Source organism: Pyrgilauda ruficollis, unplaced genomic scaffold (genome assembly GCF_017590135.1).
Source record: "Pyrgilauda ruficollis isolate IOZ18807 unplaced genomic scaffold, ASM1759013v1 scaffold57, whole genome shotgun sequence".
NCBI classification, from domain to species: Eukaryota; Metazoa; Chordata; class Aves; order Passeriformes; family Passeridae; genus Pyrgilauda; species Pyrgilauda ruficollis.
This window is the reverse complement of record NW_024527377.1, coordinates 911,399-929,696: the sequence shown is the minus strand read 5'-3', so window position 1 is coordinate 929,696 and position 18,298 is coordinate 911,399. Positions and strand designations below refer to the sequence as shown.

Here is an 18,298-nt window from a genome sequence, read left to right as displayed (position 1 = left end):
TAAAGGGAAAAAAAAAAACAACCCAAACGCTGTGAGAAACAATGTTGCTGTGCAAGAGCAATTCATAAAGTAACATGTACTTGTCTTTTATTGATGTAGTGACTTTGGTTTATTAAATATTTATTTGTAGCCCCAGTAACATTACATCTGAGGTTCATAATTGGAATTTAGAAAGACTAATAAATTTTGATTTTGTCCTGAATGCTCTTCATTCAGTGTGTTTACATTAGTGTCAAGAAAAGGCATTGCCTGAGCTCTGTGGGTGCTGTATACTGTGCTCAATCTAGTGATGGGGTGTCTTTGAGCAAACAAAATACCTAAGATTGTCACTGCTGGTGTAAATTAGGAGTGATGCACCAAGGCTTGGATATAACCTGTGGCAAATACATGGCATGAAAACACTGTAAAATGAGACTTGTCAAGACAAAGTATGTCATGGTGAGTTAATTCAGCTTGGCTGAATTTTGCCATTAGCAGGTAACCCTCCTTGTTGATGTGTATGGCTCAAGCCAGGCAGCAGCCTGTCCCTCATCCTCTAGAAATGCCATCACTTCATTAAGGGTCATTATGCCTCATTAATGGGTCCATTTTAGCCTTCCTCAGCCATCTCAGAAATGGTTCCAGGCCTGAATATTCCTTTGGTTTTTTAATTGTAGAAAGTAACTACACAATCTTTTGTTATTGTTATGGAGGAAGCACAGCTCCTGTTTGAGCCTCCAGGGCACCAGTGCAGGGTTGTGGTGTGTGGAACACAGGAGTTCCTTCTGACACCACTTTGGGTAACTGCATTGGTGTTCTTTCCAAATTAATTAAAAAACCACACAAGACCAGAACCACTGCTCAAAGTGAATGCAGATTTAGTGGGAACCTCTCCAGTCCCCTACAGATGAGGAGATGTGGGGCTGTGGTGGGCTTTTGCCAGGGAAATGGTGCTGCTCTTGAGTGGAGTGAGTGTGGGAGGGATTGGAAATGTCTCTGCTTGGGGCAGAGGAATTTGAGTGCAGGAATCAGACCCAGGTAGGACTCACCTCTGTCATGGTTGGAGAAACACACCAGCCCTCTTCAGCACAGGATTTGTTTTGTGTGTTTCAGGTTTAGGTGTGTTTGGTGACCGTCTGGGCAGGTGTCCTCATCGGGAGGATGCATGACTGTCCCTGTGTGCTGGTGTCAGCTGTCAGCCCTGGCTCACCCTCCACACCTGATCGTAGCCAAGGGGGTTGCCAGTGGCTGTATCTGCTCAAGGCAATGTCCCCCTCTGAGTCAGAGGGGAATAATGATGTTATTTTCTGTCACATTGCTGGGAGCCTCCAGCGGTCAGAGAAGCAAAGGCGTGTGTCTGGCATTTTCCTGAAAATCTGCTGAGGATGCAGGTGTGAGTCCCTGACTGTGAGTGACCCTGTGCTGCTGGGGGCTCTGCAGAAGGGATAAAATTCACCCTTTGGCTTCTGCAGTACCACAAGATCATGTTCTGATGTGGTTTGATTTTGGCCACAGTAGTTGAGAAATTCCAGGTCTCTGGTTCTGCAGGTGCTGTGTGCCAGCAGGCTGGGAACAGCACATCCCAAGGAAGAGAGTTTTGGGGTAAAACTACTTCAATATGGGAATTCATTGCCAGTACACTGGAGACTGCAGAGCTCTGTAGGCACTGTGTGGATGGACACTGTCAGCTGAAGCCTCTGTGCTACCAAACCTGAGCTGGGTTTTGTTGTAAGATGCATGTTCTATAACTGTTCTCTTTTTTTTTTTTTTTAACAGACTTGAAATGATGACATCAAGGAGCTTTTGGTGCTCTCTTGTACTGCTGGGGGTTTTCCCACTGGTCACAAGGGGATGGATGGATGTGGACCAGAGCAGGAGCCTGTATTCGGATGTGGGGAGGTTGCACCAAGAGGTACTGTACACCTGCTGCTGCTGCAGCCACAGCTCTTGGTTTCTGTTCTTGGGCTCTGGGCAGGCTCTCCACATTGCAAAGGGAAGACAAGTGTGGGCTTATCCATGTATATTTGTATTAAGCACCTCCCAAGGAGGTCAGTGAAAAGCAGTGAAGCAGAAACTCTTACGCTTATTTGGTATATTGACATCATCTGGAAGTGAAATTGTGCATCTGGCTGTTGAGGAGATGCTGACTTTGCCCCAAAGACTTCACAGTGTGCTGTCCTGGGGCTGCTGACACCAGTGAAGCTAAATTTAACAAGCAAACTGTCCTGGCCCTTCACTTGGGTCAGTAAACATTCAGGTGAAACCTAAAAAAAGCTCTTTTGAAGGAAAGCTGAGCCATAGGTGGTTCTGAGAGAATCAGCAAAATTACTGCCCAAAGTGTTTCCCTCCAGACTTACAAATGTGATACCTTTCTGAAGCACAGAGGAGTAGAAAAGGGAGCAGGCAACAGTGACTGCAGTGAGTGGTGATCTCCTTCCACCCCAGTGCCCATCCTGCTGGGGCTGGGGCAGGACAGCAGTGCCGGGTTAGTGCTCATTCCTGGGCTCAGGGAGTGCACAAGCAGCTGAGCCTGTTGCCAGTGCTGAAGGTGACAGTGTTGGCTGCTGTCCCAGCGGTGTGGATGGAGCAGCCCCTCTCCCAGCAGTGTTGGAGCAGCTGTCCCAGCAGGACGCTGGATTTCTGAGCCAGAGCTCAGCACTGCTTGTGGCACAGATGTACTCTCTGATTTTCACAAGTCTGAGGCTGAGACGTGTGAATAAAGCCACAAAAATCTAGAACTGTGACTTTGTTGAGCTGTAAATGATGAATGAATGCTGAAACAATTTTAGCTATTTAATTAGTTCCTGTATGTATTTCCCTAAACGATTGCTCAGATGTCTGAAAGTGAGAGATGGTGCAGGACAGGAAAAGGACACTTGGCTATTTTTTAGCTGCCATTGCCTTGAACACTTATGTGCTGGCAGACACATCAGTCAGTGCCAGGCTAATGATAAGCCCTTGATGGATTCATGTTGCAATTGGATCTGTTTAAGCCTCAGGATTTGGTTGTAGTTGGAGGATCCCATTTCTCTCAGTCACATTCTGTCTACAAATACCCAGTTATCTGCATTACAGTTTAAGGCAATTAAAAAAGTGCTTTTTGCTGCTTAGCAGGGCTCAAAAGTCATTTCAATGGTATTGGGTGTTCTACAGCTGTGAGGTCTGTTTCAGGTGTATTTTGTCCTTGAAGTATCCAACCTCTGTTCTGTAAAAGTGAAGAACAGCTCCCTTCCACACCTCCACTGTTATTTTGCTGCTGTGTAGGCTCAGGTAGTACACTGGCACTTTGCTAAACCTGTTCTTGCAGAATCTCTGATAAATTTTGCTTTTTTTATTAAAAATTATTAAATATTTTGCATGCTTGTGCAGTTAAAAAAGTCTCATTCTTTACTAGTGCACATTAGTTTTGATTATTTTTAAGAAAGTTGCTCTGAGGAATTAAATTCATTACTCAATTTACTTTAACATAAATCATAGAATTATTATATTACTTGAAAGACACTAATTCATTTGATCTTTCTCTAAAGACCATAATGTTATTGTACCAATTACTTGATCTTGCTTGAGGTGGAAGGATCTCAGCTAAAAATGTATTTGCTCAGGTTTGCGCAGGATTTAACAAGTGTGAATATTAAAATTACGAGTGTACAAAGAATGCAGTTAAAGTAGGGTCAAGAAATGTAAGTTATAAAGTTCTGTATCTGTACAGAAAACTTGTTTCCACAAGAAATAGTGGTCATGCAGTGTGGCACCAAACAGCAAAATTAATGTGAATTCTCTGAGCACAGCTTTCAGGTAGGTCAGTGAATCTGAGATAATCACCTTTTGAGAGCAAACGGCAGTTACTTTCTCTTGCAGAAAATAATTTATCCATAATACCTTTCTAATAATAAATCACCTGAAATAATTTTCTAGCATTATAGGGCTTTGTTCAATGTGAAGCTCCTTATCCGTGAGAAGTTTGTTAGGTTCCAAATTTTATGGTTTGATTAATACCTAGATCCATTAACATGCATTTAAAAAATATTGAATCACAACTAGAAATGCTCCTAGCAAGTCACTAAAACTGCTTTAAAAATGAGTAAAATGTTAATTTACAGGTCAAATAATTTTGAAGTCTGCTCTGATGGAAAATTCCTGTGAACCTCATCAAAGCAAATACGTGGGTATGGGTCACTGACCTTCACTAATTTTTGTTCTGATCTACATAGGAACAAGTTTACTGAATCAAAAACATTGCTTAATTTATGTTCAGATTGCTAAATCAATTTCTTCATGGTGTGTGGTAGAATTATTGCAGCTGTGCTTTGAATTTATTAAAGAAAATAAGACTACAAGGCTTTCTGATCAGAAACCAACCCTCTAATATAACAATGGTGTGTGTTTTTCTTGATGTGCAGCCTTTCGCCCCTCAAGTTTATGGGTGCTCCTGAGAAGAGGTTTCTTTTCTGGAATATTTTTAGTCCTGAGTAAAATAGTTAATAAATATGTATATGCAGTATGAAATTCCAGTTTCAATGAGAGAGCTAAAATAAAAAACATAATTTAAAAAAAAGACAGCATTAGTGTTTGACTGGAAAGCTGCAACATTCCTGGTTTGTATTAATTTTGGAGATTACTGCTATGTTGTGTGAAATCTCTCATAGGCTGGTTCCAGGGCTTGCTGGAAAGCTCTTGAGGCTTCTGGGCATTGCATGTGGACTTGGGTGAAGCTTCTCATGGTTGAACCATCATGAGATTAAATCCTATTCAGTGGAATATATGCTGAAATATCAGATATATAGAGCTCACTACTCTGGGCTGTTGTTTTCGGACAAGTTTTTGCCTCTGCCTTCAGCAAGTCTGATTGCATGTTCAGGTTGGGTGTTCTAGAGGTGACTATAATTCATGGGCAGCTCTGTGCCGGCTCAGAAGGGCTTTGGGTGGTCCATGATACACCAGGTGATGTAGTCTGGGATCACCTCTTTCTTCTAGAATAGAATTTTCAAAAAATGTAACTTTCTGAGTCCTTGCCAGTGGTAGTGAAGAGAGTTTCCAGTATGAGCAGAAGAGAGACAAACAGTCTGGATCTGAAATAATGCTGGAGTTTGGGTTTGGAGGAGAACTTGGCCAGGAGGTTCTGATGGAAAGCCAGCAGTGCTCAGTCTCTGCTAGGTAATCCACACTAGTGGCTCAGGCTGATTTTTTTCAGCCTCCTAGGGTATTTTGCAAAGCATCTTATCAAATACTGAAATTTAACAGCCATCTTCTTCCATTCCCTGCTTTCTCTGTGAGAGGCTGATTTGCTGTGCATGCTGAAGCCAAGCTGGTTTTGCTGAGGTTCTTGGGGCAGACCTTGGATCTCCTTTTGTGAACCTAAAATGAGCAGAGCAGTGCTGCAGGTCTTCATCAGCCCTTCCAGGAGCAGAGCTCCTCTAATGCACCATCACAGAGCTGCATTTTGGAAATTTAAATTCTGTGTTATGTTTTCTGGGGCACTGCTGGTGGGTAGCTGGAATAATGTTGTCCTAGCTTGATAGTGTGCAAGCGGAGAATAATTCTGTTTTGTGGTACATGGAGAGTTGTTTTGTGCTGCATTTTTAAGTACTTGGATGTCACCAAGCTCCTGAGCAGTGACAGTAAGGGCTGGCAGGCATTCTGTGGTTTGTTTAGGGCTACAGAACCATAACTGCTCTGTGGTTTCTAGAAATACTTAACTGCTTTAATTTGCCTTTCATGCCGCGCTATTTTTGCCACCCATCCTCCTACTGAAGAAGTCTCAAGAACCCGTGCACAGCCCCCCACGCTCCTGTGGGGAGAAGAGCTGTGTCCCTGGGGAAGCTCCTCTGCACAGAGCTCACAGGTGATGCTCCATGTGCTCGTTTTTCAAGGCACCATAACCTTCTTCTTGCTGGCATTCGGCAGGTATTGCCTCTGTTGGCTATCCATTCTTTTTGTTCTTTAATTGTTACTTGAAGGAGAGCGTAGAGTCCCATCCCTGGAAGTGTTCAAGGCCGGGTTGGATGGGGCTCTGTGCAACCTGGTCTAGTGTGTTCCTGCCCCTGGCAGGGGGTTGGAATTGAATGATCTTTAAGGTCCCTTTGAATTCAAACCATTCTGTGGTTCTATGGCACCTGAACTGCTCAAAGTCTCCAGGTATAAATGTATGGCAAACAGCTGGATCAGACCAGCCCTTCAGTGCCCTCATGCCCAGAATAAAGCCTTTTTCTAGAGTCCACTCACAAGCCCCAACTGTGCTTGTCTAAGAGTATCAATTATTGCTGAAATTGCTAGTTATATTCAGATTTTTAAATGTTGCATCACTTACTGCTGCATCTGAAGATGACACTAGGTTATTCTGTGCAGAAAGGGATTCATAGGGATGATTTTGGGCTCCTTCCCCCAGCAAAGTCATGTTTCCTAATCTGACAGACTAGGAAGGGAATTTTTTCTGAAGCAAGGTAAAAAATTGCAAATGCTTTTTTAGATAAAAGCTTTTTGCTTCCAATTCAAATACAGACACAGTTTCAGAGGATAAGCTTGGAATAAAACAGGCACAGTGTATAAGTTTTGTATACAGTTGGAGATCTAATATCCTGGTATTTATTTTAACTGTTAATAATAGTAATGTATTGTCTACCATTTGAGTGTTCTTACTGCTTTTCAGTTTGGAGAAAGGAAGAAAAGAATCAGATTTGAGTTTCAATCTGTACTGTGCTACAGCCTGCTGCTGCTTCAAGCATTAATAAAAGTACAGGGAGACAAGACTTAAGTTTATTTTTCTATCACTTTGGTATGTAGTGATAATTCACTCCTTGTTACCTGCATTTATGTGGTATCTCTAACAAGCAGTAATTGCTTTTTTGTAGAGCATCCTAAATCTTAACAGGTATCTTATCCCTGTGGAGATGAGAAGCTTTTGCTCTGAGTGCTGGTTACCAAAGCATCTGCAGCTCAAGGTGCTGTGCAATGTTTTGATAATACTTATATTAGGTGTGTTGAGGTCCTTCCTCTGCATCTCCAACCCTCCACTTTCTTCTGTGTACTCACAGGGCTTAATAAATGTATCTTATGGGATGCTCTTGTACTTGAAGTACTAGAAAACATGAAATTTGGAACAAGGCAGGTACTGTATACTTGAATAACAGCAGAAAATTAGAAGGATTTTGGTTTACATGAGTGGTTATGGCTCAATAGTGAGTGTCAGGGATTGTCAAGATGCATCTAAAGCACAATCTGAAGATGAAATGCCCTTGTTTGCTGTCCCTTACTGAATGGAAATCCTGCTTCCTTTATGTTTTTTTAAATTTGTGGTAGGATGCAGTGTGTGATAGCTCATGGTGGTCCTGCACTGCCCACTTTCCTGGGGGCTGTCACCTTCCAGCCAAGAGAACAGGCCCCTGCTGCTGCACGGAGCAGTTTGTGGTACCTTGGATGTTAATGACCTTGGATTTTGGGCTCCTGGATGCTGTCTCTGGGAGCAGAGGGATGTGGGCTCGTGGTGCCTGGCTCTGTGCTGAGCTGTGGCACTCACTGACTGCAGGAATCAAATTTCAGGAAGTTTTTCTCATGTCACAGTTGAGCAACTGTGAAAAATCGTACTGAGATGGGGAAATGCTGGTATGATTCTGAAGAAGAGAATAAGACCAGAGTAAATCATGTTGCAAAAATAAAAGGAATCAAGGCAATCTTAACTTGGTTATGACATGACAGAGGGTTAAACTTTCTGATATTCTGTTCAGAAGCCACTCAGCCTTAAAAGACTAAATGTTGAGCAATTTTTTCTCAAATGTAGCATATTCTCCCTTTGAAACAAAGGTTGTAGCATTAGTTTTTAAAGGAATACAGTTTTACTTGAAGTACTTTTGACCACCAAGCAGGGGAATTCTCGGTTTTTAGTTTAGAAAGAGTATATCCACAGATTCGGGATTTCTAAAAACAGCCATCCCATGAGCTTCCCCATCACAGTGTGGAAATTTATGGAGCTATACCTGGGTTTCTCATCTGGAGTCCAGAACTAATAGTGAGTAAAATCAGAGCTGCAGTAATTATCTCAATTAGTTACCGTATGGATGAGCAGATGATGCTGTGTGATGTGAGACATCAGAGTTCCTCTGTGTTCACACCAGACAGTACAAATCTGAACTGCCAGTGTCCATACTGATAGCAAGCTTTCTCCAAACAGTAGCATGTGGGCTATTTTTTCCTCATGCCTGATCAAAAAAACAAAAAAAAAAAAAAGGGAGAAAATCCTGATTGTCAAACTAAGCTGTGTATTAGTCATGTACTGTGCTGATACTCCAGGCCCCATGCAGAGTCCCACCAACCCTGTACTGAGTGTCATTTCATAGAATGATTTGGGCTTGGGTCAAAACTTACCTAATTCTACCCCCCTGCCATGGGCAGGGACACCTTTCACTATCCCAGGTTGCTCCAAGCCCCTTGCATCCTGATCTTAAACACTGCCAGGGATGGGGCAGCCACAGCTTCTCTGGGCTCCCTGTGCCAGGGCCTCCCCACCCTCACAGGGAGGAATTTATTCCTAATATCTAATCTAAATCTATCTTGTTTGCATGACCCCTCACTGGAGATAAAGAGGAGAAGGCTCTGAAGGGAGGAAAAAAAATCCATGGCATGGTAATCTATTAATAGGATCAGCCACTTCTTTATTAATTTGCTAAATGAGTTAGGACTGTATATTTAGAAATTGTACAGCAGTTAGGCTGATCCTGAGAGCAGGTCCCTGGAGACCTGGAGTGTGCAGAGGTAACATCTGATTTATTGTGAGACCCAGCATGAGCCCAGCTGCAGGGACTGTGTTTGATTTATCTGCTTGCACTGCCTTGTCTCCCACAAAGGGTCTGGTAAGGCCAGCAATGCAGGGAACTTGTGGATTTGGAGTGTTACCTGTTCTTTTGCCTCTCTTCTTCTGCTGCATTAATTGCTTTATTGTTTATTGCTGCTGGTTGTGGGGTTTTTTTTTCTTTGATTTATTTTTTTGTAAGTTTTGGGGTTTTTTTTGCCAAGTCCCCTATATTAAATTTTGGTTATAAAAAGGGGTGCCTTTTTACTGAATCTAAATCAGTATTAAAGGGCAAGAGACTGAAACCATTGCTAGGTTACCTGATGGATTATTGTGCTTGAGGCAGTTGGTATCTCTTTGGTATCTGCATTGGTGGTCCATGCTCAGGATCATTCCCTGCTGGGATCGGAGGCCAGTAACAAACAGGGATGGGAAATGCACAGCCATGTGAAAATCTCTTAATACTGAATTCATCCTGGGAAGTGTTCAAGGCCAGGTTGAACAGACCTAGTGGAAGGTGTCCCTGCCTGTAGCCGGGGGTTTGGAGCAAGATGAGCTTTATTGCTCCTCCCAACCCAAACCATTCTGTGATTCTACACAGAACAGCCCCAAAGTGGTTTTGCTGCTTGCATACATTGCTAATGACCACTGGAAAGCCTGTTTGTGCCATGCTGGCTACCAAGCACTGTTTTATGTTGTGTTTTCCCTCTGTGTTGTTGTGTTTTAACTCTGCACAATGGAGTTCCCAATGCTCTGTGTTTGTTGTGAATGAAATCTGATTTATCACTACTGCTCTGCTCATCCATGGACCCATGACTCATCATTAATTAGGAGATATAACATAAACTAGCTCTTATTCCTTTTCTAAGAGCAGAAAAGGGCTTTGTGCAAACCAGTTGTTAAATGGCATCAGGATCAACATGGTATTGGTACAACAAATAAAAGCAAATGGCATTGGTACAACACGCTGCAGCTACAGGGGAGTGAAACAGTGTGACAGCAGGGACTGAACTCTATTTGATTTTGATTTTCACCCCTCCTAATCCAGGTAGAAATATCTGTCATACTTGATGAATCTGGTCCTTTGGAGATGCAGTTTTTCTTTAGCTACATGTCTGGTGAAAGGCAATCCCGAAGCAAACATACTGCATTGATTTCCACATAGTGATTAGGCACTTCAGACACAGAACAGAAGGACCTTTCATTCTGTACTCAATTGACTAACATTAAAAAGTAGGAAATAGGTGCTAAAAGTGAACTTTGACAAATAAAACTGTTGTATTGCACTAATGAAATGCTATTTAAAGCGGTACATGAAGAAGCTTTTTAGAAGGAATGGAAAATCCAAAACAGTTTTTTCCCTTCAAAGCAGATGATTTATGCTCTGATAAAATTAGATTTTTAGTTAAAGGAATTTGCAGTCATTAAATGGTGCCCATGAAATAAGTCTCATTTATAACCATCTGCTTTATGGCTTCTGCAGAAAAAGTATTCCTCAGGCAATGCATTCAAGAACTTTGGTGTCATTTTTATCAAAATAGTTTGGTTCTCTACTGGTAATGCTATTAAAACCTCCGAAACCTCTGTGTGATTTTTTTTTTTAACTGGAGATCAGTATCATCTTCAAGGGAAGTCTACCTGGAGCTGCTACCTTTTTGTACTGTACTTTAAACCCTGCTGTGGCTGCCAGGCATTTTTCCATTTTTTTGTATCCTGAAATCTTGACCATTCTCAGTGTCATTGGAGGTTTCTCTGGGGAAGGGATGTTTTGGGGGACACACCAAACACTGCTGTTTTCCCAGGAACAAGAAGTGATGGCTTGAAGCCTGACCTCGTGTTCTCCCACTGCAGTTCTAACAAGCTGTTCTTCTGAACCCTGCATCTGTTTTTTTGGATAGTTTATATTCATCAGAGCTTACAATTTTAAGAAGAACAGAATAAAAGAAGGGGAACTTTGAAGACCATCCTTTGTCTTTCATGATGTCTGTGCAGACATGGAAATAACAAAAGGGCATTTCATAAAAGTGAGATGAGACTTGGATGTTTGTTTAATAGAGCCTTGATAGTCTATTTCCTTTTGATCAATATAATAGTTGTAATTAGTTTTAGTATTTCTAAGCTTTTGAACTGCAGAGAATTCAAACAGCTTGTTAGTGTGAGGGACTCTGGGGAACTTTAAAAGTATTCTTCCCTTTTGCATATATTGCATGTACACAGGCCTAATGATAGCAGCTGTAGCTGAGTTTTTTATCCCATGCCCCACCTCTCAAACTAATATTTTGAAAAGCTGAGAGAGGTCCCTGGAGTATAACTGCCTGCACAGCTCAGAGCTCTGCTACATAAAGAGGATAAATGCTTTGAAGTCTGTATTAATCCTGAATGCCATTTTATATATTGCTCAAGATCACTGAGGTGGTATCCTACAGGGAATAATGACAGTATTTTTATAAGCAAATACCTTTTTTTTTTTTATTATTATCCCCTTCAGCTGACTTGAAGGGTGCCAAGGAGACCATTTCTTGTATTCTGATCCTTCTCTGATGTGGTAGGAGCTTTGTTTTGAGAAAGGCAGCTTTGGCTGTGTGAAGGAAGGAAAATCAGGATTTGCTGCCTGCACGAGGGATGACAAAGGACAGTATAAACTGTCACCGTGTTTGGGCAGCACATGGGTGATGTGAGGTGGCCCCTGGGCTGGAGGAGACCTCAGCTCTGGCTCTGTCCTGCCCTGGGACTTTGCAGAAGGTTCTGGGAGGGGGCAGGAGGCAGCAAGAGGCATTTCTGTGGCCGTCCATGGGCGCCTGCAGCACAGCAGCGAGTGGTGCCCAGAGCCTTCTCTCCTCCAGGCTGGACAGCCCCACCTCTCCCAGCCTGCCTCCAGGTGGTCTTCACAATTCCACTAGTGCTAATACTGGCTACAAGAAATAACTCCAACCGTGGAAATTTAGATGTGTTTGTAATTAACCCATAAATAGTGTTACTGCATGGAATTAAATATTTATTCCTCTGAAGTCTCTCCATTAGTATAAGCAGATAGTGTTGCCTGGGAATGCAATACCTTTTGAAACAGTGCTGTTTTAAAACAAGTTTCTGTATTAGAGGTGGTTGTGATGATTTGCAAAAAAATATTATGCAAAAAAATTGATATGCAAAAATATTATGTAGGTGTGCATGGATTGAAATGAGCACTCAACTTTCAGCATGAGTAGTCCAGTGGCTTTGAAATTATTCAGATATTTGAAGAAGTCTCTGCTAAAAATATCTAATGGCTCCTCCCTCCTCAACCCCAAATCTTTGGTGTAGTAATAATAACCCTCCTAACTGCTCCCTTTTAACATAAATGGAGGAAAAAAATCAATTTTCAAGACAAATGTTGTGCTTTACAATGTAATTTATCACACAGTGATGAGTCATTTTAGGTGTTATATTTATCCGTTAAATATCTGTGGACAAACTGAAATGTGTGCTTGTAATTGCTCCTCAGTTATTGTATTGAGCTCCATAGATGCTTCCTTGGGTCAGTAACTCATGTTTTTAGGGGGGGTGTTCATCCTGCCTTTGAATAATTTTTGCATTTAATAAAAAACACCACAAAAAATTCTCTTTTTCCTTATAGGACTCCAGAAGGTTTGAAGTTACAAGAAGAAAAGGTAGGAAAACTGGTTTTCTTTCAGTGTGTGTGTTGGTGTTGAGTATTCTTGAAGTAACTTTTTAAAACAAGCATGAGTTCACACACTTGAAAGGTTGTGCTGCTGTGGGTTTCCCAACAGTCTGTGCCTGGTGCTTGTCTGACAGTTCTTAGTGTTGCAAATTGTAGAATTTTTTTTTTTTTTCCAATGAAAAGCTGCTCTTTTAGCACAGAATTTCATGATGGTGTTGGGTGTGCATGTCAAGGTTTGGGTGCTGACCAGGCATCTAAATGGCTTTAAGCTGAAGGAAGGTAATTTTGATTAGATATTAGGAAGAAATTCTTGCCTGTGAAGGTGGTGAGGCCCTGGCACAGGCTGCCCAGAGCAGCTGTGGCTGCCCCATCCCTGGACGTGTCCAAGGCCAGGATGGGGCTTGGAGCACCCTGGGGTGGTGGAAGGCATGGCAGGGGGTTGGAACTGGATGAATTTAAAGGACTTTTCCTATCCAAAAGATTCTGTGATAAACTCAAAACCTGGAGAATTTGAGGCAGAAGGAGGTGCAGACGAGGCTTTCTGTGCCTCCGCACAGCACAGCTCCAGCCGAAGGTGCTCTGAGCTCAGCTCCTGCTCCCGGGGACTCTGCTGCCTCAGAAACTAACTGGCTTCTGCCAGCACTGGCTCTTTGATGGCTCCTGGCAGCTGGGGGAGAATTGGCCATCAAAGAGCTCATTCTGGTCATCATTAATTTTGATTTTGTTCAGCAGATGTTTTCTGGATCAGGCAGTTGCTTTCCTCATCTGTCTTGGTAGAAAGTGAAGCAGGTGGCACTCTCCTGTTTAATGGATTAATGCATTCCCTCTTCCCTTCCAGCAGCTTCTTGAATTGTTTCAGGCATCCCATATGTTAGGAAGAGGTTGTAACTACCAAGGTTTTACTGCATAAGCAAAGAAGGTCAGGTCCAAGGGTACTTTGTCATTTGGGCAAATAATCTCCTTTTTTTTTTTTTTTTTCTGGTGGTTATGTTTTTGTGGTTGTTTTCTTCTGTGAAGCTGAGGCAGCAGAGAGGCACGAATTAATTAAAAATACAGCTATTGCTAAAGGTGAAATCTATTTGGTTTAGATGTCCAGTGCATGTGTGTGTTTGATCAAACTTCTGTCACTCTTCATGAAGAAATCCAGTTCTGTTGTACTTCCCTCAGTCTCAGACTGAGAAGGGCTCTTGGGTGGGTTAAGGCTTTTTTGGGATGCAGAAAACTTCTTGGTGTTGTGTCTGTGGACACATTTCAGTCATGCCCTGGCTACAGTTTGTGGTGCAGTTCATTATAGGCACAGAGCCTGGATCCAGTCTTGTGGATGCACCTCTAGTCCTTTTTCAGATGTGAGTTCTACTTCCAAAACTTTCTTCACACTGAAAGTAACCATTACATATGAGAGCTTAAAGACAGCAATTTTTGAAATCAGGATTGAGTTTACAGATTGTGTGCTTGAAGAATGCTACTTCAGAGCAATAACTGAATTTGGAGATCAGTGCCTCAAGACACAAAATTTCCAGGCTGAGTGAGGCTGATTTCTCATTGCTTTCAGAGCACAGGTAAGACTTAACTTTTATTTTGAGGAGTAAAACCATAATTTTTTTTCAGAAGTGAATTCAATATAATGGACTTCTGTTAGAAGCTTCTTAGATCCATGGCTGGAGTGAAGGGGATGGCAACTGAGGGAGTTAAGATGTATAGATAAATTTGGCTTATGCCCAGCAAGGCAATATGGGGATTATCAAGTCTGTCTGAAGAACTGCAAACTCCTCAGAAGTCAAGAAAATGCTAACATGGTAAATGCCTCTTGATAACAAAAGCCTGTGGATTTGCAGAGCTACCTGGGGATTTTCAGCAATGTTTAAGTATCTTCCTCTCTGGAGTTATTCCTCAATAGTGCCTAAAAAATAATTCAACTAAAGGCTCCTTCAGAAACCTGTTCAGTATTAAAATGTGCACAGAGCAGATATCATTTGGTGTCAGGAAAAAAATAACAGGAAGGTCAGAATGTTTATTATGCACACAAAAGGATTTCTTCTAAATCTTGTGATATGGTATGAGGTGATTTTGATGAGGCCATTTTCCCCCTAAAAATGGTAATTTTTGCAGATAATGGTTTTTACCTGAGGAAATGAGGTGATGGGGAGTTGGGGGTTTATCCTTGTTCTGTTCCCTTGGTAGAAATTTTGGCTTTCTCTTAAAAAGCTGAAAAACTAAAAAATATCTCAAAAGAAACACCTACAAATGTGAGAGCTCAGCAGACTTACTCTGTATCTGCTTTTATTATCCCCAGGCTTATGGATGATCCAAGATGATTAAAAAAAGAGCTTTTGGTGAAAGGAGGGGCAATCCTGGTTTAGACATTTCAGAATTTTTCTTTATTTTGGGACAAAAGGTTTGAATCCTTTAGATTTAAATCATACACTTTTCTTTCAAAAGGAACAAACCCTTGATTGTTGTTAAGCATGAAAACACTTTTTTTTATTTGTGGATGAGTGTAGTTAAACTGTGAGGTTTTGGTTTCCAAAGTGTCAGGATTACAAATGCTGGAGAAATTTTGAACCTGCTCCAAAGCCCATTACAGTCAATGAATGGTTTTCCTTTGACTTCCATGGCATGAGATCAGCAGTAATTACATGATCTTTTAATTGCTATGGTATGGAGGAGAGATGCTTCCCTGACTGCAGCTGGCAGCTACCTCTCAGTGATGTTTGGAGACTGTTTTTCTTCTCAATTGAAATGGAAATGGGTGCAGAACTGTTTTGTTCCTGTAACTGGTGTGCAAATAATACCCTTTTTGACTAAAAATAATTTTTTAATTAAAAAACCCCTCAATCTGAGATTTGATTAGATGCAGGAATATTTCTCTAAATTCACTTTAAATTTGCCTCTGAGTTGGTCACACATTTGACCCACTGTGGTATCCATCTGTATTGTGCCCATGCAGTGGTAACCAGAATATGGGGTAGGGTGCCAGGCTTGGTGCTGTGCTTTGAAAACAAACTCCCAACCACCCAAAAACCTCTAAACACAAGCTCAAGAAACCCAGCATGTGACAAACAAGAGCAGGATTTGAATGCCATCCCTCTATATTGCTCTGTTGAACTAAAATCACAGGGCAAGTTTGGGCAGGCAGGTCTTTTTTCACTAACTGAATCTTTTCTCTAATTTTTGTGTTAATTTTTCATAATTTTTCCTGCCCTTAGTGCAGAGGAAAGGGGAATGGAGCCAAAAGGGGAATAACCTGCACATTCCTTGTTGCTGTCCAGGGCAGTGTAATACTGCAGGAGAGCAGATGGGGAAGAGCAGAACAGGAGTAGGGAGCTGGGAAAAGCAGCAGTTTGTGCAGATCATGTGGACACAGCAGGTATTTAGTGAAAAGGATGAAGGGAGTAGTGAAAAGGATGAAGTGTCAGAATGGTTGTGGTTGGAAGGAACCTCAAAGCCCATCCCATTCCACCCCCTGCTATGAGCAGGGACACCTGCTATCCCAGGCTGCTCCAAGCCCCATGCAGCCTGACCTTGAACACTTGCAGGGATGAGACAGCCACAGGTTCTCTGGACAACCTGTACCAGCATCTCACCACCCTCACAGGGGAGAATTTCTTCCTAAAATATACATAGTCTGAGAAGTCCCTGTGCAGGAAACTGGGAGACTGGAGAGTGTGTGTTAGATTGGAAGAAACAGGACCAAGCTTGTAGAGAGCACCTGCAGACATTAGGCTGGACAGTGGCAGGGTTTAATTTTAAAGATTGGTGACTTTTCCCTGTGTAATGAGTGTACATGAATGCCTAATACTTACCTGTTGCTGTAAATTACACCATACCACACACCAGTTTATACATGTAAAAGCCACGTACATTTGTGTCTATCAAATTCCCCATGTCTGGCAGAACAGAGCCTCCAGTGGTTTCCCCAATTATTTTAATGACAAGGACACAGGAGCTAATTCTGCAACTTCTGGAGCTAACAAATGTTCCCATTTCAGCTGGCACTGTGGGGCTGAAGGATGCAGAGTACTAGAACAAATTGTCTGCTGAGTAGAACTATGCCCAAGCATATGTATAGTCACATTAAGCATAAAGAGCCAAGTCTTCAGTAGATAGAAATAAGCAAAGCTCTGCTGAATTAATGGACCACCTTTGCTTTTTACTAGCTGAGAATCTAACCCAAGCACTTAAAACTTTTAATTTGTTTTTATGTTGTTCACAATCATACGTTCAACAAATTAGTGTCAAAAGATGCTTTTGAAACCATTCAGCCAAGAAATGTTCAAGCAAATTGCTTCTGCTCTGACCATATAATCTTATTAAATGAGATGCAACTCTAGATTTATTCAGACAGATGACATCACACCACCATAAAGATACAAACTTTAAATATCTGGTTTGAATTAAAACTTCTTTGAATTGACACTTGTCTGAAGTTTTCACAAGCTCTGTGTTGTGGATGTCCTATTTGTATATATTTATTACAGATACACAGTCCTTATTGTCACACTGTGATTCCTAATCACAATGTGGAACAATAGAATGTAGTACACCCTGAGCTTTCTCAAGTTGCTAGAGTTTTATTGAAAAATCTCTGCATTAATTAGCAGTGGTAGAGGATGCAGCCAACAGCTTAAGAAATATTTCATTATTCTCCACTTGACATCAATTTTTATGTCCTACATGAAAAACTGACTCATGGTTATGAAACAGTTATGCCCTTCAGAAATTCTATTTACTTCGTCCTTTCTTTTCACCCACTTCAAATGTTTGCCTCTCCATGGAAGATGACAGGCACTCCAAAATTGGCAGGAATGATAAGTTGCTCTCCTGAAATCCTTCAGGAGCACAAAGCGGTCAGCTGTAATTACTTTTGTAGTAAATCACCTATTAATTTCCCATTATGTTGGGTTTTTTTTCTATTACTGGAATCCAAAAAAAAAAATCTGTGTTTTTTTCCTTATGGCTTAGTCAAAACCCACCAAAAATCAGTAGCTGTGCCTATGTTGCTCTCTAGAAGAAACTGTACCCCCAGGATCTTGGTTGTCTGGCTATCCCAGTTACAGCCAGATGATATGGTATGATATGAAAGTAAATATTTGTATGTATATGCTCTGTACACAGCTGGGTGTTCAGAAACACACTGGCTGTATTTCAGGACGTTCCTCCAAAGTCTGAAGGACAGCTTTTACATTAAAAATCCCTGTTTTGTTGAATCACAAGTTGGAATATTTTCCATGTTTGTTATACTAGTTTTAACAATTACTCAGTCTTTGCTTCAAAGTTTCTTGTCTCTGCCCATCTCAGCTGCTTTATTTTTATAGAAAGTTTTATTAATGGCTTTGCCATTCACTGACAACATATGCTTTGGAATCTGTTACTCAGGGAAGGATGCTCGGGTCAAGATATTAATCTGATGTTTAGTGCCTGTGTTTCCAAGGTTATGAAACCACAGTTCCTCAGATTTTTTTGTACTTCATCCCACTTGAACAGCCTAGCCCTAGTTGGGAAGGGGCAAAGTTGTTTGCTCCCACACACCTATCAGCAGTGGTGTTTAATTATAACTTGGCATATTTTTGTGCTCTTAAGTGGCAGGAATTAAAAGAGGGAGTAAAACCCTGTGAAGGGGGAAGAACCTCAAATAATCAACACATTAGCCAGTCTTGGGCACAGTAGTAAATTAAACAGGAATGTGAGTGCTCCTGGGCAGTCTTACTGTTTGTATTGCACATGTGTCTGGGACGAGGAGCAGAGAATTGCAGCTTAGCAAGGGAGTTTCTGAGCAGCTCCTGAACCAAACAGGGCTGGTCCTGGTGGTCACATTAGGCTGACAAATGACTGTTCACAGAGGTGGAATACTTCTGAAAATATGAGTGCAGCCGTGGCTT

The 18,298-nt window shown here is 41.6% G+C and overlaps 1 protein-coding gene across 2 annotated transcripts in view; it reads left to right on the top strand.

The window, feature by feature from the left end:
* Positions 1–1,762: 1,762 nt before the first annotated feature.
* Positions 1,763–18,298, top strand: part of FSTL4 (follistatin like 4) — a 204,392-nt gene continuing 187,856 nt past the window's right edge. For both annotated transcript variants that reach the window (XM_041482057.1, XM_041482058.1), the window contains exons 1-2: positions 1,763–1,891; positions 12,375–12,408. In XM_041482057.1, the coding sequence (XP_041337991.1) occupies positions 1,763–1,891; positions 12,375–12,408 (163 nt within the window). The remainder of the gene's footprint in view (positions 1,892–12,374; positions 12,409–18,298) is intronic.